Below are 24119 nucleotides of genomic sequence, written 5' to 3'. Positions count from 1 at the left end.
GTATTTGTCAATTAATGTTTTTTAAATAATACTTACAAATTATTAATTTTCCATTATTTATTTTTTATATTATAAAGAATTAAAAATTTGGTAAAAATTTTAATTTAATTCACTTTTTAATTAAAAAATTTCTTTTTAAATAACAAAATTTTAAAAGAAACAAAGACTTTATTATTTTAATAAACCAAAAAAAAAAGTAAAGTATTTATTTTTCATAAATGATATAATTTATTCTATATATTACATGTATTTTACATCACTGTAAAAAGAATAAGTTCCACGGAGTTTCGAAAAAGGAAAAACAAAAATGGTTCCTTTTTTTCATTCATTAAAAAAATATTGATTTCCTAAAGTTTTTGACTTTTACAAATAACATTTTTTTGGGGGGGAGAAAAGAGAATCGTTTCTCGAAACAAAAAAAAAAAAAACAAAATTCAATGTTTTATTTTTCAGAAAAAATTTAATTATTATCCTATTTGGGAAAAAAACTTGTTTTTAAAAAAAAAAACTAACAATATTTTTTTTTTATAACATATTTTGATGAAATCACGATTCATTTTTCTCCATTTACTAAATTTTTGTTTTACCCGTACATTTTTTTGTAAAATAAAAAATAATCTAAATTTTTTTTTCTATAGAACAGCCGCAAAAAGCGAGAAAACATGAATTATGAATAATGAACTATGTATATATATAGATTTTTATATCGAGATAATAATTTTTACCGAATTACAAGTCTTAATACTAATTTTTATATATATATATTTTTTTTTTTAATTTTTGGTGCAGAAGCTCTATATTTCTAAAGCAATACGCTTCATAACTACTTATAATTAATAATTGTACTAAAAATCGTTCTCTTAATAAATTATAACAGAAAGAAAGTGTCTATGAGAGAGAAACAAAGAGTGTTATTTATTTTGGCCTATAAAACACTCTTTTTTAAACTCTCAATTTTTATTTTTCAATAAAAAATTTCACACATAAAAGTAAATAAAAAAATTCTCTATTTATATATAAGACAAATCGACGCACCACTTGTAAATAATCACAATTTATAAATACTTTATCATCTGAAAAATTTCTCAATTCATTTTCATTTATTATTTCACAAAATTCGCGGAAAATTGACTAGAAAACTAATAAACAAAGTTTATTTAATAAATAATAGCAAACAATTGCTTTTAACAAACAATAATTTCAACAAAACAAAAAAAAATTGATTAATAAAAGATTTCATCACAGAATTTATAGGAAAATTGTTCCTAAAAAATTTTACTCGATTAATAAAAAACTGCAAAAAGAAATTTTAATGAGAGAAATTTCAGACATGAGGGAATTTTTTTTTATAATTGTCTAGATATTTTTTTTTTTGCAATAAATAACGCGTCTACTTCTATAGCCCAGCTGTACAACAATAAACAATTTTTTTTTCCCCCTACAAAAACAAAAAATATAACAGTCGCACCATTTTTACAAAAATTCAACAAAATAAATAATACATGGAATATTCTCTTTTTTTACAGTGACAAGATAGAATTTTAACTATTTAGATTTATTTTTACTTCTTTGATTCTTTTCTTTTTGAGAAATAAATTCAAAAATTTTGTCAAAATATCAATATCTCGTCACTTTTTTTTCTATAATTTTCACAACCAACAAAAATATAAATGCTCTCTTTAAATAACGGATTACAGTAACATAAATATATTTAAATAAAAATTGTCCCATTCTGAATTTTTCAAACCAATAAATGATACTTAAAACTCTGAAAGAAGAGAAATTAAATTTGTTTTCTTTTTTAAAAGCAGACTATAATAAGTATCATAGAATTTGAACACTTGGTACATTTTTTTTTCCCCCCTTCCTTTCTTATTGTTGTTGAAGTTGCTGCAAAAGGGGACAAACCTCAACAAGTGGCGTTCCTAAAATTTCTTGACAAACTTGATTCATGTCTGGTTCCATCATTAGCGATGAGATTTGATCCTCTGTCAGCATTTCCACGCTAAATAAACATAATTAATTAAAAATTACTGAGACTTAGATTAAAAAAATTTTAAGAAAAATAAAAGTGCGGCATAAATTACCTCGCTAAACTTTCGCTATCTGAAATTTCTTCATCAGCATTGAGGTAGCTCATGGTTTTCTCCAATGGACTTGGAACTTTCTTTCCTTTTGGTTCAGCTTTTTCCGATCTATCCTTGTCCATTACTTTTGGTTCACTAGAACGTCTGTCAGTAAGGCTGGAAATGTTCAACATCATCATTCCATGATTTAACAGTTCCTTGACTTTTTCTCCCGTTCCTGTATTCCAGAGCATATCTAGTGACTGACGACGACTAGAATTTGCTGTAAATTAAAAAGAAATGCTAATTCACAAAATTAAAACATAAAACTGTTTCTTAACACGAAATTAGTCTAAAACATTAAAAAAAAAGACTTCTAATTCCTGGATCTTATTTCTTATTTTTAAAGCGGTTTTAATTGTGATTTTACATTTTTCGTGGCGTCTTATTTTTGATTACATTTATTAGTTTTGTATAATCCAACTAATTTCGGATTGGACTGGATTTATTCCGGATTACACAAATTGGGAAAATTTCGGATTTAGCTGGACTAATTCCAGATGACCAAAAATCTGACAATAAACCAGATTGTTTTGGATTAATTTCAGATTAGGGAATGGAATTTTTGCCAGAAGGGACAACGCGCTTAGGGTTCAAAAAATCAATTTTTTGTTGTTTGCCTAAGTAGTCTAAATTCTATAGTTGCCTGACATTCTTTCTGATGATCTGTATCTCGCCACCGCTTAAATTCCGTGACTAGACATTTGTCAGAGACACCAACAGATCCGATAAATTGTTCCCCAGCTTCTATTTTGGCTAGTTCATCCGCTATGTTGTTAACTTTAATTCCTCTATATTAAACTACCGTTTAATAACATTACTAAGTGCAATTTCTAAAGTCTTTGAGAGTATTGGTTTTTGATATGATTTATGAGCATGTTGAACATTTGATAATTGACGAACAACATATGGATTCATGAGACGTAGACTAACTTTGTATTTTTGTATCATCAAATCTCGAAAAGGGAATACAAGTCGATGCAATTTACACTGACTTTGCAAAAGTCTTTGAATAAGGTTGACCATGTAATTCTGGTGGCGAAGCTTAAAGCTTTAGGTTTCTCTCGTGATTTTAATTTTTAATTTAAATACTCACCGGAACTACTTCCACTAGCTTCATCGGCAACGGAACTTCTTGATATCCAATTAGCAATTCGATTATCGACTTTACTTCTACTCTTCATAGATGGACTTCTGGTGACTTCGGCCTTTCTCTCATCACTTAGGGATACCTCATGCGTGTTTGGCATTGAGGGAAGTGATTTTTGTGTGACTAATTTATTTCTTCTTTTCTCACCAGTTCGCTCCATTGTCTCTCCATCGGGACTCAAGTCCACAGGAAGTCTTTTATATGGAATTTGTTCCTCTTCATCCGAGAAGGCTTCATTGTAGAAATTCTCCTCTGGCGAATTATTTAAACTTATTTCAGTCCATTCCTCTCCATTCTCTGAATTCAATTCCTTTTTCGGTGATGAAATTTTCACTTTCTTCTCGAGAGGGGAAATTACTTTTGTCACTTCCACATGACGAGCATTATTTTCATTTTGCATTTGAAATATATGTTTTGCATCAGTCGTTGCAATACTTCGGGGACGATCTCGTTTTATGTAACGTCTTGGTTCGGTTGATGAGAGACTCAAATTACAGAGGCCCAAATATTCCGACGATGTGTCCCTTTCAATCTGAAATAATTGAAATTAATTGATAAAAATGGTGAATGAAAAAAATTTTTTTGGGAAAGAAAGGAGAATTAATTACTTTTGTTGGAAGAGTATATGAAGACTGGGAAGTGATCTTGTCAGGTAGACGAAGATATTCATCGCTCGTGTAATCTGTACTATCAGGTGAGCCAGTAAAACTGGAATCCGTTGGTGTATTTGTTTGATTAACAGAATTTTCCTGTGACTCCGTTTGCTTGCCATCGTCGTATTTTCTCGTCTGAAAGAAAAAAAAAAAAAAAAAGCTGCCTTAGGAGACATTACTAAAATGGATTTGAATTATTAATTTCACATACTCTATGAATCTCGTCGCTTATTCTCTCCAAATTTCTAAGAGCATCCGCGTACGTCATTTTTGCCTCGCCCACCGATCTTTCCAATACGCTGACTCTAGTTTTTTGCTCCTCTAGCATTTGATTAAAGTGAGCTTTCATTTCGTAGTATCGTCTAAGGAAAAATGTTCCCAAACATGAAAATTTATCACCAAATTTTATCCATTTAAAATTGAAACTTTCCTTTTTTTTATTTTTTTATTACTATTTTCATTGGAAAAATTTTCAATTTAAAATAATATATGACTCGTATTTTTGATTTTTGAAACTATTATTTACAACTTACTTTAACAATTTTTTGTCTCGACGTAGATTAAAAGAACTAGTCTAAAAAACAGTCATCAACATTCTGTCTTTTAGGAGGGGAAAAAAAAGCTATTTATATAGGGGGAAAATATAAAAATGTGATTGGAAAAGAAAACTGAAAAATTCATGCTTGTAAAAATAATAAAAATCTATCCTCTACTTACAAGATGATCAAGTTGTGCCTGTAGGCGATACTGTTTATCAGAAGCAAGCTGCGGCGTGCACCCATACTGCCAACATGAACACAATCGGAAAAAACTTTACTAACTACTCGAAAGAACTTTGGAAAAAAAAAAAAATTCTAAAAAAGAAACTTTATTTTCTTTTGGTGCTTTAGAAATTAAAAAAAAAAAAAACATTTACGACTTTCTAGCTATATTTTATGATTCTAATTTAAAAAAAAAAAAAAAATCTTGAATTAAGAAAAGAGAGATAACTTTTTCCCAATAAGAAAAAAAGTGTGTGCTCGAAAAAAAGTATTTGGTAATTTTTTTTCTCGTATTTTTTAAACAAGCGGATTGGAACATCGATCATGCATAAAAAAAAATTGTATTAAAGGAAACATCGAGAAGATAAAAAGATTTTTCATTGAATCGTACCTAGATTTTGCAATTGCACGTCTTAATTCACGTTGAAGACGTTGAACTTCATGTTCAGCATTATGGTACAATGCAGTTGTTCTGCGGTGTTCAGCTTCTGAAATTGCTCTCTCGTGCTCCGATTCATTAACTCTGAACGTTGCATGATTTAACATTTCCTAAAATTATTTTTCAAAATTAATAAATAATTATTTATTTAAGTGGCTATACCAGTGTGACACTTTCAACAAAATCGATTCTATTACATTTTTCAAAAGTTTACATCTTCAAAAATATCATATTAATCTCCCAAAAGACTGAATCTCAAATAGTTTTGAATTGGCAGCCAAAATCGAGCATTTGCAATTAATACAACAAAAATATAAAATATTTAAATTTACAAATCACAAATTTATTATTGAGCTTTTAAATTCAAATTTTTGAATATAATTAAATTTCAATTGAAATTTTGGATAATTGAATTTTAGTTGATTTTTGATTGAAAATTTTAATGATTAATTTTGAATTAAAATTTTTGAGCATAATTGAATTTTAGTTGATTTTTAATTGAAAATTTTAATAATAATTAATTTTGAATTGAAATTTTTGATAATAATTGAATTTTAAAAGATTTTAAATTGAAAATTTTGAAAATAACTGAATTTTAAAAGATTTTGAATTGAAATTTTGGAAATAACTGAATTTTAATAGATTTTGAATTGAAAATTTTGAAAATAATTGAATTTTAAAAGATTTTAAATTGAAAATTTTGAAAATAACTGAATTTTAAAAGATTTTGAATTGAAATTTTAGAAAATAATTGAAGAATTTATCAAAAGTAATTACAAAAATTGAACTTAAAAATCTTTTTAATTGCAAAATTAGCGTTATACTAATGTATCATTTAAGTTTGTTAATCTTTTCTAAAGGGTTCTTTATTTTAAAGACCCGTATGTAAATAAATAAATAAATAAATAAAATGATTTTAAATAATTGAATTTTCGAAGAATATTATAAAAATAGTTAAAAATAATTGAATTTCAGGTGGATTTTAGAAATAATTAAATTTTAGAAGCTTTTAAATTCAAATTTTTGAATATAATTAAATTTCAATTGAAATTTTGAATAATAATTGAAATTTAGTTGATTTTTTATTAAAAATTTTAATAATAATTAATTTTGAATTGAAATTTTTGAGAATAATTGAATTTTAGTTGATTTTAAATTGAAAATTTGGAAAATAATTGAATTTTGAAAGATTTTGAATTGAAAATTTTGAAAATAACTGAATTTTCTTTGATTTTGAATTGAAATTTTTGAAAATAATTGAAATTTAGTTGATTTTGAATTGAAATTTTTGAAAATAATTGAACTTCAGTTGATTGTGAATTGATTTGTGATTTTGAATTAAAATATTTTGGTAATTTTTTTTGATTTTTAATTTTAAACTATTGTTAAATTTCAGAAAATTTTTTAATTGAAAAATAATTTGAAATAATTGAATTTGTGATGAATTTCATTAAAATTATTAAAAATAATTAATTTAGTGAAGAATTTTAGTTAAAAATTTGTTAATTAATTGAAATAAAGAAGTTCTGAAGATCTGCATTTTATACTAAAAAAAAAACGTATTTTATTTAAAAAAAATTTTTTTAAATGTAAAAAAAAGTAGAAAAATTCGCATTTTATAAAAATAAGTCGAAAAAAGTCGTATTTTTGAAAAAAAAGTCGGAAGTAGTCGAAAAAGTCGTATAATCCAAGGCCTGATTATATTCAATTGTATGTTTATTCACTAAAGAGTCGAGGTTTTTGTTTTTCATGTTCATCAATTCTTTTTTTCAAAGTACGTTACGATTCACCAATATACGTAGCTGGTCAGTCATTACAATTGAATTTATAAATAATATTAGTCCAATCAAACTTTCTCGTCAAGTCCTTATCCAATTTTATTACAGAACTTAAGCTTTTTTCCACAATAGGAATTGATAGTAAATTATATATTTTTTTAAAAATATTAAATAATTGATAATAAATATCATTGAAAGGAATACAGACTTTAGGTAGATGTTGATAAATACTAACGACATTATTAGTTTGTTTTTTATCAATTGTTTTTTGAATTAATGAATGTTTTCGGTTTTTAATATTTTTTTTATATAAATTCTAAAGGGTAATCGTTGTTTTGCAAAATTTTTAAAATTCGTTTAATATTTTCATTATGAAAGGAATTATAAGACAATAATATAGTTCTATTATATAAATTGTAAACGTTTTTCTTTTGTTGAATTGGATGACATGAAAAATAATTTATTAATCTATTCGAAGAAATGGATTTTTGATACCAATTAGTGATAAGTTGATCATTGTCTTTTTTATTAATATCATATTTAAGAAGTTTATTTTTTTGTCCACTTCTAGTTCATAAGTGAATTTCAAATTAATCTTTTATTTTTTTGTATAATTTGTTTCTTAGTGATCTCATTAGCTCTAGAAAATTTACCAAATAAATAAATTAATTAAAAAGAGAAATAAAAAATTATATTTTCACCTGCCATGCATGATCAAAACATCGTCCCTCAGTCTTGAGGCCTTCTTCGGCCAAATAAACCATTTCTTTAGCTGCTGCGTGTTGACTATTTGCTCTTTCAAATCTCATTGCTGCTCTTTGTGTTTCCGACAAGGCCTAGAAAATATTTATTTTTATTTATATATATATAAATAAAAAAATTATGTAAATTATTACATTACAAAAAAATTTTATTTCTTTACCTCTTTGGCTTTGAATCTGGCATCGTAATAGGGTCTCGATTTTTCTATACAGTCACCTAATTTTTTCGTGAGGACATCAATTTTTAATGTCGACTCACACAATAATTCTCGAAATGTCGCACGCGCCTCCTAAAGCAGAAAAAGAATTTCAAATTTTTTCTTTATTCAATTAGAATAAATATCTAAAAAAAAATTAATATATAAAAATTAGTTTCTGTTATTTAAAATTCAAATAATTTAAATTTGAAATTTTATATTTGTATTTTAATGTGAATTAAATATTTTTAAATAATAAATAATATATTATGTACATTAACTTACGTCCAAATCAACTTCCAGTTTATTAATATCATCTGTGGCTGTATTGAGTCTTTCAAGTTCGATCTGAAATTTAAAAAAATAATTTATAAAAAAAAGGTAATTTTCATTTTATGAAAAATAAATTATACCCCCGCAAAACTACCATAAAATAAATAAAATTTAGTAATTATAATTTTTATTTTACAAAATTTTGTTAAATAGAAGTTTCCTTCAGACGAATTTTCATTTCTTCGAATTCGCATTTGATAGAATTTATAATTCGATGAATTCACATATAAAATTTTTACTTTGCCGAATTTTTATTCTATAGAATTTTTTTTTTGGTATAATTCTTTATTGATAAATTTCTATATTTAATAGAATTTTTTTATAATAAAAAAATTTTTAAATACAATTTTCATTTGAAAGAATTGCAATTTAACTGAATTGCGATTGAACCAAAATTTTAAATATCAATTTCGGTTTTTCCGAAAATTCATATGTCCGAATTGTAATTTTTATTTGTCAAAACAAACATCCAGTAGAAAGATTTTAGCGCGAATTTTGTTTTTATTTAAAAAAAAAAAATATATTAAAATAAATCTGGAATAGTAAAATAAAATATAGAATTTGAAAATTTAATTGTCTTGCTTTTTTTGCGATTGATTAATTTTTAAATTCGCGCCAAAATGTTTTTATTATTTATTTGGACAAATAAAAATTCGAATAAATGAATAATCAATTAAATGTAAATTAAATTTAAATTCTGACTTTTAAAAAATTCATCCAACTTTGAAATTTTAAATAAGAATTCTAAATAAAAAATTTGGCAAAAAAAAAATTTTTTTTTTTTCAATCAAAATTCGACAAAGTATTAAAAATTTTGTTAAATTAAAAATTTAGTCAACTAAAAGAAAATTGAAAAAACCATTTAATATATAAATTTTTATAAAAAATTTCAATTTGCAGAAAAAATTTAATGGGGGGAGGGTAGAAAATTTTTTTTTAATTAATTATTTTTTGAAATCTCATCTTTCTGAAGAAGTAAAAAAAGAAAATATACAATTGGGGGTTCAATTTGAAAATTGAGACATATTTTTAAAAAAAAGTTAAAAAAATTTGTTTTAAATGAAAATTTCTAAGGTTTTTCAATATATTTATTTATTATTAATTTTGTTTAAATAATTTAAAATTTTAGGGATCTGTTACTTTTATATAGAACAACAATTTACCAATGTTTCAAATCAATTTGAGAGCTTTTATCATTTTTCCTAGAATTTTGATAAATCTCTCTTCGTAATAAATAAAAAATACAATCGATTTTTATTGCTGATAAAATTAAGTAAAAAAATTTTTTTTTTTTACTAAAAATGGAAGACAAAAAAAAAAAACACTTGTAAAAATTAAATATTCAATGACATATACATATATGTGTATGTATATGTATGTATGTATATATATTGACAAAATAAGAGTTGAAGGCAGAATAAATGACAGGTGTGGGTGGTGAGAAAATGAATTATAAGTAAATTGAGTGACAATTACCTGCACTCTTGGATCAACTGCATCTTCATTAATATCGGAATTTTCAGAACGTTCTTTTTGCACTCTTTCACTCATAATTAAAGTTAAAAATTATGTTTATTTACAAGTTTTGACATGCCACCTGAATCGTCTGCTACATTTCAGGTGGCCATGTTGGAACGTAAAGACCTGTGACGTCCAGGGCTGTATTCTTACTTTTCGGTCAAGGGCACTTCAGTTTTCCTCTTGCAAATCAATTTCATAATATTCCGGTCAAGAAAATTCTATATCCTCCGTTCAACTAAATTTATAAATCTTACCAATATTTCAATTTTTTTTTTTATTGTAAAATAGATTTTAAAAATTTTAAGTTTAAACAAAAAAAAAAACACTAAAAAAGAATAGAGTATGTGTATCAATTACTGCGAGTGCATCAATTACGGCGCGTTCATGAAAAATAACTATTATTACTATTATATTTAATATAACTGTTGCAAAATGATTTTAAAAAAATTATTTTAATCTTTTTTTTGATACAATTACACGGAAAGAAAAGAAAAAGTAATTTTTACTAGGTTTCAGATTAAAACGGGAACTGTCCGAAGTTTCTGCGCATCTCTGGTAACTTTTATTACTCCAGAAATTGTACAATTGACTATTTCTGTAATAAATTTTATACTGTTTTCCGTAGTAATTTTTACGACTTCTATAGCTGGAGAAAAATTTTACTATTTTTGAAGTAAAAGTTGACAGAGATGCGCAGAATAACTTCGGACAGTTCTCGTTTTACTCCGAAAGTAGTAAAAATTACTTTTTCTTTTTTTTTCCGTGTATACTAATAAAGATGCATATTTAAACAATTATTAATTTAATTATTTGAAATCAAATTTTTTCCCTCGGCGTAATTGAAACATTTTTAAGATTTCCATTGGCTCCAATTACGGTGGGCAAAGTATCTTCAAAATTCAAGTAATTTTGGTCACCGTAATTGATATAAACCCGCCGTAATAGAAAATTACGGTATTAGTTTTAATTTCTCATATTTGTTTAAATAATCGATTTTTATAAAGTTGAAATTTTTTTTTATTATCTAAGTAACATAAGTTTTTAGTTTAATAAATCTTAAATTGATTTTCTACAATAGAAATGTCGAATTTTTTATTTCAAAGGTGTTTTGATTCGAATCGCACCGTAATTAGTGCATTTACCCTAGAACAAAATTTTTCCAAAATTGTTAGAATTTGTTTCAAAATTAAATTTTTCTAAAAGAATTTTTAGTTTTTTTTTTAGAAATTTAGAAAAAAAAACCCTTGGAACTGAGGAACAATTTTTAAATTTTATTAACTTAAAAATTTTTATGTACTTCGAATAATTTTGCGGAATTCTGGTTAGAAAATAAGCAAAAATTCTCCTAAATTTTATTACATTTTTATTTGATCGAATTACACGAAGAAAAATAAAAAAATGAATAAAGTAATTTTTACTATACTTTAAAAGTAAAACCTGAACTGTCCGCAGTTTCTGCGAATTTCTAACAATTTTTACTTCAGAAATAGTAAAATTTACTATTTTCGAAATAATTATTACTATATTTCAGGAGTAAATTTTACTATTATTGGAGTAAATTTTACTATTTCTGAAGTAAAAATTTCCAGAAATACGCAGAAACTGCGAGGACAGTACATGTTTTACTTTTAAAGTAGTAAAAATTGCTTTATTCGTTTTTCCATTTTTCTTCGTGCAACAATGTGAAATCATTAAATACACACTTTTGATAAGAGAATATTTATCATGTCATTAAAACTAAACATGAAATCTATTTGTATAATACATAGACAAATTTTTTTTAAAAAAAGTAGTCAGTACTTTTGTGGAAGTGTTAAAATGTTCAACAACGTTCAGAAAAATTTTATGAAGTAAGCTATGTATTTATTTATATTAGTTTATGTAACTGGCCAGAAATATTATAGTTTATATTATATTTTTTATATTATATATTATATATTACATATTAGTTTATAAAAAATTAAAAATCGAAGGAAACTTGAAACCCTCTTGTCTACAAAAGATTTTCTACGAAAAAAAATATATTTAACCGAATTAAAGAAGTCGACTTAATTCTAACATGGAATTAACATTTGAGGAATTCCATATGTTTTAAATATTTGCTATTAAATTATTTAAGACTTAATTTAGAATAATATGGAACAAAAAATAAAAACAATATGTATATAACGTAGTTAAAAATGCTATTAAATAGAATTTTCGGGAACTAAATAAAATATTAAATTACAAAATATACGAAACTTATTTTAATTGCCGACGCAATTTAAAAAAGTTGTATAATGTATTTTTTCATGCAAATTAAGCTAAAGATATGCGTTCTAAAATGAAATTCTTATTTTAAAAAGAAACACCAGATGGAGAGGAGCACTAGATTTAAAACTAGGACTAACAACATTATGCTTTGCACTCCTTATAAATCAATCAGCAGCAGTATTTTTCAATATTAGTAAGTTTATTCCAAAATAAAATTTTTTCATAGATTTTTTTCCATATTATATATTCAAAAAGTTAATTGAAAGTAAAAATTGATTTAAAGTCAACTTTAGATATCAAAATCACAAATAATAAAAATAATATCCAAAGAAGCACGTAATATAACCTCAATATCAAGGTAATATTACATGTAAGATTCGTAATATAACGTTATAATATTACAGTAATCTTACAGTGATCTTAAAATGTCCGCCTCAAGGTAATATTACCGGTAATGTTACTGTAATATTACGCGCTAATATTAAGGTAATATTACAGTAATATTGCAGTAATATTATACCGTAATATTAAGGTAATATTACAAGAGAATATTACAGTAATATTATGGGAACATTTCTTTACGAAAAAAATCTACCCATCCAGGGAACCGAACCCCGAACTCAAAGCACACGAGTCCAGAGTTTTACCAACAAGCCAAATTGACTTATAACATATTTACGTTTTTTATGCTTTATGAATAACTCAAATCAGTTTGTAATATTACTATAATATTACTGTAATATTACCGTTAATATTACAGTAATATTCCCGGTAATATTACCTTGAGGCGGACATTTTAAGATCACTGTAAGATTACTGTAATATTACAGCGTTATATTACGAATCTCACGTGTAATATTACATTGATATTGAGGATATATTACGTGCTTCTTGGGATTTAAGTGCAAAATAAAATTGTTATTAAACTTATGATAAAAAATAATTCCAAAAGCATCATCGGATAAAAGAGACGACTACTGTATGAAACGTGAATGCAATGACACAGGTTGGTACAATTTTCTTAATTGTTAAATAGGATTTTTTCATTATATTGTTATTGCAACATTAAAAAATTTTAATTCACAAAAAAATTTCTTTATATATAGCTTTAAGAGTATTGAAGTACATGGACACAAGTTTTGACCCTTGTGACAATTTTTATAAATTTGCCTGCGGTAATTTTCCAAAAACGATTTCAAATTACCAATCGGATCGAATCGATAGTTTTACTATTATTGAGAATAAAATTAAACAAGAAATGAAGACAATTCTAGAGCAGAAGTATGATCCCGCTGAAACAAACTATGCAAGATTAATAAAAACTTTTTATCAAAATTGCATGAATGCAAGTAAGACATTTTTGTAAAAATCTGTTTAGAATTTAAAATTTAATTTTGCGAACTTGTACAAAAAGAAAAATTGACAAACGGTTTCTTATTTTAACAGTAGATTCTTGAAATTTTATGTATTTTTATAATCAATTACCAATTTGTCAAATTATTTTTAATTTTTTAATGCAGATGACATTAAAAAAGAGAATTTAAATTTAATTTTGGAATTGTTACAAAGAATTGGTGGATGGCCACTTTTAAAAGGGAATTCTTGGAATAATGTAAGTTTCCAATGGGAAAAATTTGGCTCCCAAACGGAAATTTTCAAAAATTATTTCATTTCTTCAAGTTTTCGTTTAGATACAAAAAATAGTTCAAATGTAGTCCTACAAGTACGTAAAGTGATTATTTGTTTTTTTTTTACAAAAAATTGAGTCTTAAGTTTTTTTCTAATTTAAGTATCAATTTTAGATTGAACAACCATCAAATCTTGATGAATTCATTTACTATTCTGATTTAATAGCTAGCACTGTACAACTTTTTGGAAATAACGAAAATTACATTCAAAATGATATAAATGAAATTATTAAAGTAGAAAAAATGCTTATTAATGTAAGTAGTAAAAAATAATTGTTAAATTGATTAAAAAAAGATTTCTTTTTAAGATAAATTATTATCAGTTTGAAATTACGTTTCAAAATAAGTAAAAAAAAATTTTAACTAATTAATAAAATTTTGATTCTCTCACTCGGTAGTATTTAATAATATAAGAAGATGATATCGATCATTCCGAGTCAAGGATTAAATAAAAACATTATTCTTTACGTTTCAATGGCACAGCCATCCTCTTCAGAAACTGAAAGTTTATTACAAAATATCAAAAAAATTTTTTTATAAAATTTTAAACTAATTATTTACAGATAACTATACCAGAGAGGGACAGAAGTGATTATCCTATTAGAATGACTATTAAAGAACTCAATGGAAATTATTCCAATATTTTGTGGAAAGAATACATTGATTCTATTTTAAACCCAGTTACTAATAGTAGAGATGATGATATTATATTGGTTATGGATCTAAATTACTTTCAACAATTGAACAATCTAATTAATCAGATCTCAAAAAAAGATCAAGCAAATTATCTTATATGGAAAGCAATTAGCGGTTTTCTCAATAATTATATCACTAACGAAGACAATTCGCAAAAATGGAAACATTGTTACAATATTGTAAATGAATTTTTCTCTAATAGTTTTGGAATGCTCTATGTCAAATACTACTTCAATTTATCAGAATCTGGTAAAAAAGCTATCGACGAAATATTCGAAAATATTTTTCAGCAGTTCAATACTCTTCTAAATAAAGTAAGAAATTAGAAATTAGAATATTATTTTTCTTCGCTATACAAATTTTTTGCCTATACTGTATTTTTTCTTGAAAAATTTTTCTGTATTGGAACAAGAAGTGAACTTTGTTTATGCTATTAACAAACAAAAAACATCATTATTTTACAATTATTGATGAATTATTAATTATTGTAAAATCAATCAGTTTCAAAAATATTCATTTAGTAAATCTATATTTAGAGTGATTGGCTGGATGATAAAACGAAGGAAAAGGCTTTAGAGAAACTTGCATCATTATCTATAATAAATCCAGTAATTTTCAAATTATTCGACGACAAGGAAATTGATGAATATTACACAAATTTGGAAATAACGCCAAACAATTATCTTCAATCAATAATTAACATTCAAAAGTTCATTAAATATAAAGATGCAGATTTATTTAGAAAATCTTTGAATAAAAATAGCTGGGATCAACATTACAATCCAATGGAAGTGGGGGCATTGTTCACTTCTTTTAATAATAGTATTGGTTTGTATCGATAGTTTACATATATACACGAATTCTGAATTATTCTGGACTCATTTTGAATTGTTTTTTCATCTAATTAAAATCAAATTGTTGCGCGAATTTGATGAAAAATTAAATTGAAAATTGCTAATTTATTTCATGCCAATTTTGAACTATTCCGGACTGATCTGCCTGTATTTAATCTGAAATCAATACGAAATTTTAACCAGGGGGTCAATTACGTAACTTTTTCCGGATCCCACATTTCACATTCCGGATTCCATATTCCGCTTTCCACATTCCGGATTTGACTTTAACAATTCTGTATTCCGAATTCCACTTTCCATATTCCGGATACAACATTCCGTATTCCACTTTTCAAATCCCGTATTCAGGATTCCATTTTTCACATTCCGTATTCCGAATTCCACATTCCGGATCTCACTTTCGAAATTCCGTGTTTCAGATTCCACATTCCGTATTCTACTTTCAAAATTCCGTATTTCACATTCCATATTCCGGATTCCACTTTTCACATTCCGGGTTCCAAATTCCGGATCCCACTTTTCACATTCCGTATTCCGGATTCAACATTTCGGAATCCACATTCCGATTTACACATTCCGGATTCTACATTTCACATTCCGGATACCACTTTTAAAATTCTGTATGCCGGATTCTATATTTCACATTCCGTATTCCACATTACAGATTCCACATTGCGTATTCCGGATTCCACTTTCAGAATGTGGGATGTGAAATCTGGTATTTTGAAAGTGGAATCCGAAATGTAAAATCCGGAATGTGAAAAAAGAAATCCGGAATAAAAGTGGGATCCGGAATATGAAATGTGGAATCTGAAATACGGAATTTTGAAAGTGGCATCTGGAATGTGGAATTCGAAATACGGAATGTGAAAAGTGGAATACGGAATATGGAATACGGCATTTGAAAAGTGGAATACGGAATGTGGAATCCGAAATGTGAAAAGTGGAATCCGGAATATGAAATAGGGAATTTTTAAAGTAGGATCCGGAATGTGGAATACGAAATTATTAATTTTTTTTATTAATAATTAATTAATTTGACTTTAATTATCATTATTTATGTTTCATTTAGCTATATCACCTGGTATTTTGCAAGGAGTTTTCTTCAAAGAAAACATACCTCAATACATGAATTATGGATCAATTGGAATTGTAATTGGCCACGAATTGACTCATGGTTTTGACAGTTTTGGTGCAAGTTTTGATAAACAGGGAAATCTTGTCAATTGGTGGGAGCCGGAAAGTAGTGAAAAATTTCATTCAAGAGTTCAATGCTTTATTAATCAATATGAAAACTATATATTAAAAGACGTTGACTTGAAATTAAATTTAAAAAAATTGATAGGATTTCCGAATTCTTTTGAATTTCGTCCAAAACTTATAAAGGTTTTTAAAAATTAATTTTGAATTTTTTTTTTATCTAACATATTAGATTATAGATGAAAAATTATAATAATTAATATTATAAATAACCGTTTAAAATCATTTACCAATATTTGTAGGAAATTTATTTTTGTAATATTTTCCAGGTGAATGGCACGACGACGGCAGATGAAAATATTGCAGATAATGGTGGAATTAAAATTGCATATTTTGCTTATCAGAATTATGTGAAAAAACATGGTCCCGAAGCTTTGCTGCCTGGTGTGAATTATACACAATCTCAGCTTTTTTGGATCAGTGTTGCCCAAACTTGGTGCGAGAAAATTACTCTAGATGAACAGAGGGACAGAATTAACAACGATTATCATAGTCCTCCGGAATTTCGAGTTCTGGGTTCCCTAGTGAATCGAAAAGAATTTGCAAAAGATTTCCAGTGTGCAAACAATATGCGCATGAATCCTAAAAAGAAATGCTCCGTTTGGTAATTCCTTCTAACTGTATCCATTTAACTACCCAACTATGAGATATAATTATGGTTTTGTTCACACTCGCCATTTGTCATAATTCTCGTCAACTACCGCACCCTGCTCTAGTGAAAATTTAGTGACTTTATTGTTAAAATTAGAAGGTACAAAATTTTCACTAGAGCAGAGTGCGGTAGTTGACGAGAATTATGACAAATGGCGAGTGGGAGCAATGGGAACCAATTTTTTTTTCAATATAAATAGGAATTACAATTACTATTTTTTATAATCTATTTAAAATAAACATTTATTTGAAAATATATTATTGACTCTACGTGACTGTGTCGAATACAATAATTTCCAGAATTACTGATATGTCTTTTGAAAACACATGAGAAACGTGCGAAATTCAAAAGACTCCACATTCTTCAAAATCTCTATTCAGATTGTGATTACTAACTGTTCTCACGTTGGCGAATAAGATAAGATTTTTGTATCACGAAACACCCACTCTCACATATATATATATATATAAAGTCACTGACTTCGCGCGCAGTTCCTTTTCACTTCCCATTACACTCTCCAAACATAAATATTTAATACCACACCAAATATATACTCTAGTCTCTGGGTCAAGCGTGACTATAATCTATACGTTTGCACTCCATAAGTAAATGTGAAAATAATTTATTAAAAGTAATTTACTTTTATTACTTTATTTGAAAATATAAATTAAAATTTGTATACAGTGTGTGAAAAACGATTTTTAATTTTCTCTTTTGATTAAATAAAATTAAAAAAAAAATTAATATTTTTTATTATATCGCTGGTCATTTATCTTTATGAATTATGAGTAAAAGTTCAATTAAATTTTTCATATCTATTTGTAAAATAAATCATTTCAAATAAGCGCGCGCTTTTTTTTTACCAATGAAACGACTTCTGGCAAGTTTCGTTTAAATCGGGAAACCCCCGTTAATGAGAAAGAGAAATTAAATTTTTTTTTTTTTTTGATATGAAAACTAATAATAATACCGTGTTTATTATAATTATTATATTATTACTATCCAATATAGTAATTAAATGAAAAAAAATTAAAAAAATAATTTTTATATAACTATATAAATAATTTAATTTTAAAGTTAATAAACTTTTTTATTATTATATATATATATATATTAATTATAAGAAAGTTAAAACAAGTTAATTTTTTTTTTTAATTAGATACATTAATAAAATAAATACATGGATACATACATTGAGTTAAGTTTTCAAAAAGTTTCCAATTATTTCGTTTCAATAGGGTTCATTGACTAATATTAAAAATACAGAACTATTAAATAATGACTCCCAATAATTTTTTTTTCAAAGAATGGAATTTAAAAAAACTCGAATAATAAAAAAAAAGAGAACGGCAGGTGAAAAAAGACATTTTCAAGGTGAAAACAACTAAGTATCGGTATTAAAAGAGCGTGTGTTAAATAATAATAATTGAAATTTAAAGCAGCGACCCCGTTTTCAAAATCTCCCGTCATCAGTCGTAATCGAGACAACGATTTTCATTTCTACGACCTGTTTAATAATATATATCTGTATATATATATATATATATATCGTTGTAAAAACGTCACCGAAATAAATTGCATTCACATCGCGTAGATTTATTTGTTCCTTCACTGTCATTATCATTTACTATCTGACGACGAGTTTGCTTTTGCATTCACACATATATATTGCTTTCACTTCCTTCTACATCGTATACAGTGATAAAGGTTTTTCAAAGACGCGGCAAGTGTTTTTTAGTCGCGCGCATGCAGAATTAACACGACATGTTCTGAAATAATTATTTTCGAACAATAAAATTGTCAACACAACCCATACATTATATATGTTAAATAAATAAACCTTATTTATTTAATTTTGTATTGACACGTTCAAAAGCTAAATAAAGTTATCAGGAGCGGGACTCTTATATTTTATATATTATTTATTGTTATTAATAATCTACATTAAAATTTGATTCAATTTAATAATTAATTTTAAATTATAATCTAATTATGTGCTTCAATATTATTCTTTTCTTTTAGATTATTATTATAAATAATAGTAATAATAATAATAGTAATATATTAATAATTATTATACATAATTACAATAAATTATTTTTTAAATAAAAAAAATCTTAATTAATGAAAATTTAATTACTAAAATACTACTATGATATTTTAAAGCTAGAAATAAATTATTTATATATTTTTGAATATCATGTAACTTAATGACTATTGAAAAGAAATAATAACATAATTGGCATTATTAATAATTTTTAATATTTAATAATTATTTTAAATTTAGAATAATAGAAGGAAAAAATTATTGAAAAGTGAATTTATTATCTATCTTAATTTAATATTTCATTATCTATTTTTATTAAAAATTATATTAATTTATAACATAAATGTCATTATATTACTTAAAATAATAGCTGCAAATAAGCTTCGAATTAAATTTCCATTCGCAAAAATACCATACAGAAAAAAGCTTAAACACAACATTATTCAATGATAGAAAATCTATTTTACTTTGATTCTTATATTTTCCTTAATATTTATATGCGAATATATTTTTGAAATTTATTTACGTAATATTTTGACAGCGAAATTAAATTACATTCATTAAATTAAAAAGAAATAAAAGAAAAATTATTTTCTATAACCTACAAAATTTTCTAATGCATATATGCATTAAGATATGCATGAATTTAAAAAAAATTTCGAATTCTAAAATTGCTACTTATCGACGATTATTATCAATTTTGTCATTTTTTGATTTTAATCATATACATTTACTTTTTGAACTTCGCTGGTATTTATTTAGGAAGATCGCTTTGTAAAAGCTTAAGATTTACGATTAGAGATGACTTTTTGACTTTGAAAACCATATTTATTTATCATTGAAAGTTGTACATTAAAGTTATACAAAAATTTCTTAATTCTAAGATATATATTCAGCGTCTATTATTTTAAGTAACTTATCTGAATGTTTCTTTATTACGATTAGAGATTTCACTCTGCTTAGGCCTATATACGGAAAAAAATGTACATGACCACTTAAAAGGTGGGGGAAGGTATACACAGTGAGGATACATCGTAGATGGCGCAACATACTAAAAAGTGTTTAACTGTTCATACAAGTGAATCTTTTGCAATTTTGATCTAAATTCCATTTAATATTTATTTAAATTCAATATTTCCTAATATTAAAAATAAAATTAATATAATTTTAATTCAAATTGTTTTTTTTACAGTTTTCTGTATTATATTGTTTTCAGTGATTTGCCACATTTCCTAAGAAGCTTACTGGCTAATTGCGGTTATTCAAACTGAAGCAAAAAACAGGAAATATTAATTGAAATAAAATTGTAATTTTTCAATTTCTATTGGTCTATTTAAATCTTATATGTAATTTTGAAAAGTACATGAAAATTTTTTTTTCCTTATATTTAGTTTTATTATTAATAGTAATTGACATAAGCCGCTATTTTGATTAATGCAACACACAGTAGCTTTTTAATAACTAATCATATATGGTCTTTTTAACGGTAAAGTGAAATTTTTGTCGACACCCGTTATATTAAAATCAGCAACACTTGCCGTATGGTGTTCTTGTACTAACATATATAAACATAAGTGATCACTCCGTGATGCATATAAAGGCTTTTTGATGTCGTTTGTTTTTACTTATACAAAATTATATAGCAACTAGAAAAAACAAATATTTAATTCAAAGAAACCTTTTTTTAATTAAAAAAAATTTTTATATTTAATTCAAAAAATGTTTTCTTTGTTTTAGAAAAAAAATCTTTTTTCTGAATGTATGTTTATAAATAAAGTTGTTCCCATGCTAGATTGAATTCTCGTTAACATTGATAAATTGTATATTCAAGAAATTATATTGATGTGTTAAATGATTGGGTGAACCTGCTCCAAACAAAAGCGAATAATCGTTGAATGTTGAAATAAATAAAAAGGACAATATATAAACGCCTACCTAAGGCTTATTGTTATGATTCGATATCAAAAAGTAACGGGATAATAAAGACCCATGTACATGAGTATGCAAAAGGTCTACGTTAGAAAGTAATTGGTATATTCTCCAACATTCCAGAAGCACGAGAAAGCGCAGTAGCAGGGAATCAATTTTTTTTCTTTGTAATATCTATTTTATATTATTAGAACTAGTTTTAATTTAGACAATATATTTTATTGAATCTTCCTTTCTAAACATTTGAATTCCATAAATTTTTATAATGTCGTCATTATAAGATATTTCGATATTTCTAAACATTTAATTGATCTGTATATCTTAACTACCTTTTTGTCCAATTCGTATTAAAATAAAATTGTCTCCTTTTCTGCAATTGTAAATTAAATGTGAAAATACTCTTCTGATTCCAAAATTTTTTATTTTTAAAATTTTAATATTTATTATATACAAGAACTTTATTGTTGAATTGATAAAAATTATTGTTGAGTCATAAAGTTTGGACTTCTTCTTCTTTTTATATATATGTATCACCCGATAAATGAAGCCAAGACCGCAATAAAGAGAATATCCATATCAGGTAAGACAAGACCCGCAGACCCTGAAATAAAAACTTCATGTAGGCTCTTAACTGTAAAATATATATGTATATTCTAAAATATGAAATTACAGTTCATGTAATAGCCTGCAAAAGTCTATTTTTAGATGCCTTTTTTGAATATATATTTTCTAATTTGAAAATATTTTAAAAATTTCAAAATGGCGGATTCAAAATGGAGAATTTTTTTAGTCATCGGATTTGCTTCATTGTTAAGAGGAGATTCTTTAGGTATATCTCTGATTACGAATTTGGCATCAGTTTTTCAAAATTCAAAATGGCGACATTTTTAAAAAAAAATTTTTAAACAAAAAAAGAAGGTATAAATATTAATACACTAAAGTTTTCAAATTGCATTACGTGAAAATGTTTAAAAACAATGTATATTGCCAATATGTTCATTAGATGCAGATGTACTTTAGATTAAATTATATACAAGTCGCGTCTTGAATCTTTTTCAATTATTCTTGTAATTCACTTCCGCAATCCTTATTATTCGTCTCTTATTCATATGTAAAATTCATTAAAATATGCAGTGCGAAGTTTATAATCGATTTATAAATATAATTTTTATAAAAAAACAGTCAATTTTTTGTTTATAAAATTAAAGTAAAAATATTTCTTAAACTTTTTTTTAATTTAAATATTTTTTCATTGTAAATTCTGAAAGTAATGTCAAAAGTATAAAAAATAAAATTTTGAAAATAACGGTAATTTTTTTTTTAATATATGATAACCTCTTTTAATGTTTATTATTATTGTTCGTATTGTTTTAGACTACCACACCCTGCTCTAGTAAAAATTAAGTGATTTTATAGTAATGGAGTATTTACACCTTTGGTAAAAAAAACTTTTTTTATTTGATTTTCCAAAATACAAAAATCTAATTGGTTGTCCATTATAAATCAGATTGTGAACAACCAATCAGGTTTGTGTATTTTGAAAAATGTAAAATAAAATTTTTTTTTCCAAAGGTGTAAATGGTTCATTAAAGGCCTGAGCAGAATAGAAACGTAATCGGAATCATAACCGCAAAATCAACCGGAGTAATGAGTTAGAGAAGAACAAACAATATGTCCATCCTTCTCTAACTCATTCTTCCGGTTGAGTTTGCAATTACGACGATTCCAGTTACGTTTTTATTCTGCTCAGGCTTTTAGATTAAAAATTACTATAAAGTTACTTAATTTTCACTAGGGCAGGGTGCGGTAGTTGACGAAAATTATGACAAATGGCGACAATGGCAACCAACCATTTCACATAATAGACGTTTCATATTGTCATCTGATATTTGTCGTTAATATGGCGTTTGCCCTCACTAATATTATTTGTTCTATGACTGCCGTTAAAGTTTCAATAAGAATATCTCACAGTGTGTTTGTATTATTTATTAAAAATGTGATTGTTTATTACTAAAAAAATAAACTTTAATAACTGCTATATTTGGGTCTATTCCATTATATATTTCACAAAAAGTGAAATCCAATAACTTCTCATTATTGATGAGAATATAAAGAGATAAAAAAAAATGGAACTGAAATAGAAATGCACGATCTGACTTTCATTAATGGGTGCAACCGCGTATAGGAGTTTGATTTCTCGATTTTGTGGTTTTTTATTTTTTATTTATTTATTTATTTGTATGGAAATCAGAAGGCGGTTTTGCTTCGCGAGATGATGACGAAGTCTAGGAGAATCGAATCGTGCAAAAGTTACTTTCCCTACTTTCGCGCGTAACTGCCGCGAATGAAACGCGTTCTCCGCTTATAACAAATTGCGCATTGTTAACACGATAGTGATGACCGCGCCTTAATAAAAGAACCGGAACTTATAGAATCAGGGACCTTTCAATAATTTCCACAAAATATTTTTTTTTTTTTAATCTTAATTTTCTCGAAGAATTGTGAAAGGAAATTTTGGAATTAGTTTTTTAATAATAAATGTCAAATTAAAAACATATTTTATCATTTTTGTCAAATTAATTGAAATTTAAAAAATAAAATAATGTTTTTATTATTTACAGTTATAAAAAATAAATATTATAAAATAATGAATATATAGGGGAATAGTGTCAGGGTTGGACACTTGTCAGGGTTGGATACTTGGCTTTTTTAAAATAAGAACACTAGCGCCACCTGTGTGCGTACGTGACGAATCTTCTAGTAGTGTAACCTAACTTTTTGTGGCATTACATTTTTGGAGAATCAAAAGTAGCGTCTCCTGTGACTTCGGTCAATCGAAGAAGAAGAATCGAAGAATTTCTGAAAAATTATCGACAGATATTTAAATATAAATTTTTATTAATTTTTTAAAAAAAGGAAATCACGCGTGCATGATTTTAGACGGTTTTTTTGTTCCAAAATAATAAAATTATTTTACTTAATAAACATTCTGCCAGACATACAATAGGACTTAAAAATTTT

At 25.6% G+C, this 24119-nt stretch overlaps 2 protein-coding genes across 3 annotated transcripts; one reads left to right on the top strand and one right to left on the bottom strand.

Annotated features, from left to right (window-relative positions):
• Positions 1 to 1062: 1062 nt before the first annotated feature.
• On the bottom strand, positions 1063 to 9852 carry LOC127289043 (227 kDa spindle- and centromere-associated protein-like). Of its 2 annotated transcripts, XM_051316796.1 has the most exons (11): positions 9675 to 9852; positions 8151 to 8213; positions 7830 to 7958; positions 7609 to 7743; positions 5082 to 5239; positions 4647 to 4712; positions 4141 to 4291; positions 3885 to 4064; positions 3223 to 3808; positions 2088 to 2349; positions 1063 to 2005 (listed from the first exon to the last, which is right to left on the bottom strand). In XM_051316796.1, exons 1-11 carry the CDS (start codon positions 9747 to 9749, stop codon positions 1873 to 1875), a joined length of 1938 nt encoding a protein of 645 aa, XP_051172753.1. In that variant the 5' UTR covers positions 9750 to 9852; the 3' UTR covers positions 1063 to 1872. The 2 variants fall into 2 exon arrangements, with proteins under 2 accessions (XP_051172753.1, XP_051172754.1); XM_051316797.1 differs by lacking the exon at positions 4647 to 4712.
• A 1625-nt stretch (positions 9853 to 11477) lies between these two features.
• Positions 11478 to 17377, top strand: LOC127289042 (neprilysin-2-like). The gene is made up of 10 exons (XM_051316795.1): positions 11478 to 11569; positions 12065 to 12165; positions 12925 to 12978; positions 13079 to 13321; positions 13493 to 13695; positions 13775 to 13915; positions 14224 to 14670; positions 14893 to 15184; positions 16283 to 16596; positions 16740 to 17377. The coding sequence occupies exons 1-10, from the start codon at positions 11538 to 11540 to the stop codon at positions 17076 to 17078; spliced, it is 2166 nt and encodes a 721-aa protein (XP_051172752.1). The 5' UTR covers positions 11478 to 11537; the 3' UTR covers positions 17079 to 17377.
• Positions 17378 to 24119: the final 6742 nt, after the last annotated feature.

The sequence above is a fragment of the Leptopilina boulardi genome, unplaced genomic scaffold (assembly GCF_019393585.1).
Source record: "Leptopilina boulardi isolate dan_hultmark-lab unplaced genomic scaffold, ZJU_Lbou_2.1 LbouV2_399, whole genome shotgun sequence".
NCBI classification, from domain to species: Eukaryota; Metazoa; Arthropoda; class Insecta; order Hymenoptera; family Figitidae; genus Leptopilina; species Leptopilina boulardi.
This window is presented reverse-complemented; position numbering and strand designations above follow the sequence as displayed.

Coding starts and splice junctions, on each gene's coding strand:
- LOC127289043 (XM_051316796.1), bottom strand. CDS start 9,749: ATGAGTGAAAGAGTGCAAAAAGAACGTTCTGAAAATTCCGATATTAAT. Junction 4,713..5,081: donor CGTGCAATTGCAAAATCTAG/GTACGATTCAAT, acceptor TCATGTTGGCAG/TATGGGTGCACGCCGCAGCT. Junction 2,006..2,087: donor GATAGCGAAAGTTTAGCGAG/GTAATTTATGCC, acceptor ATGTTTATTTAG/CGTGGAAATGCTGACAGAGG.
- LOC127289042 (XM_051316795.1), top strand. CDS start 11,538: ATGTTCAACAACGTTCAGAAAAATTTTATGAA. Junction 12,979..13,078: donor ACGTGAATGCAATGACACAG/GTTGGTACAATT, acceptor CTTTATATATAG/CTTTAAGAGTATTGAAGTAC. Junction 14,671..14,892: donor TCAATACTCTTCTAAATAAA/GTAAGAAATTAG, acceptor ATCTATATTTAG/AGTGATTGGCTGGATGATAA.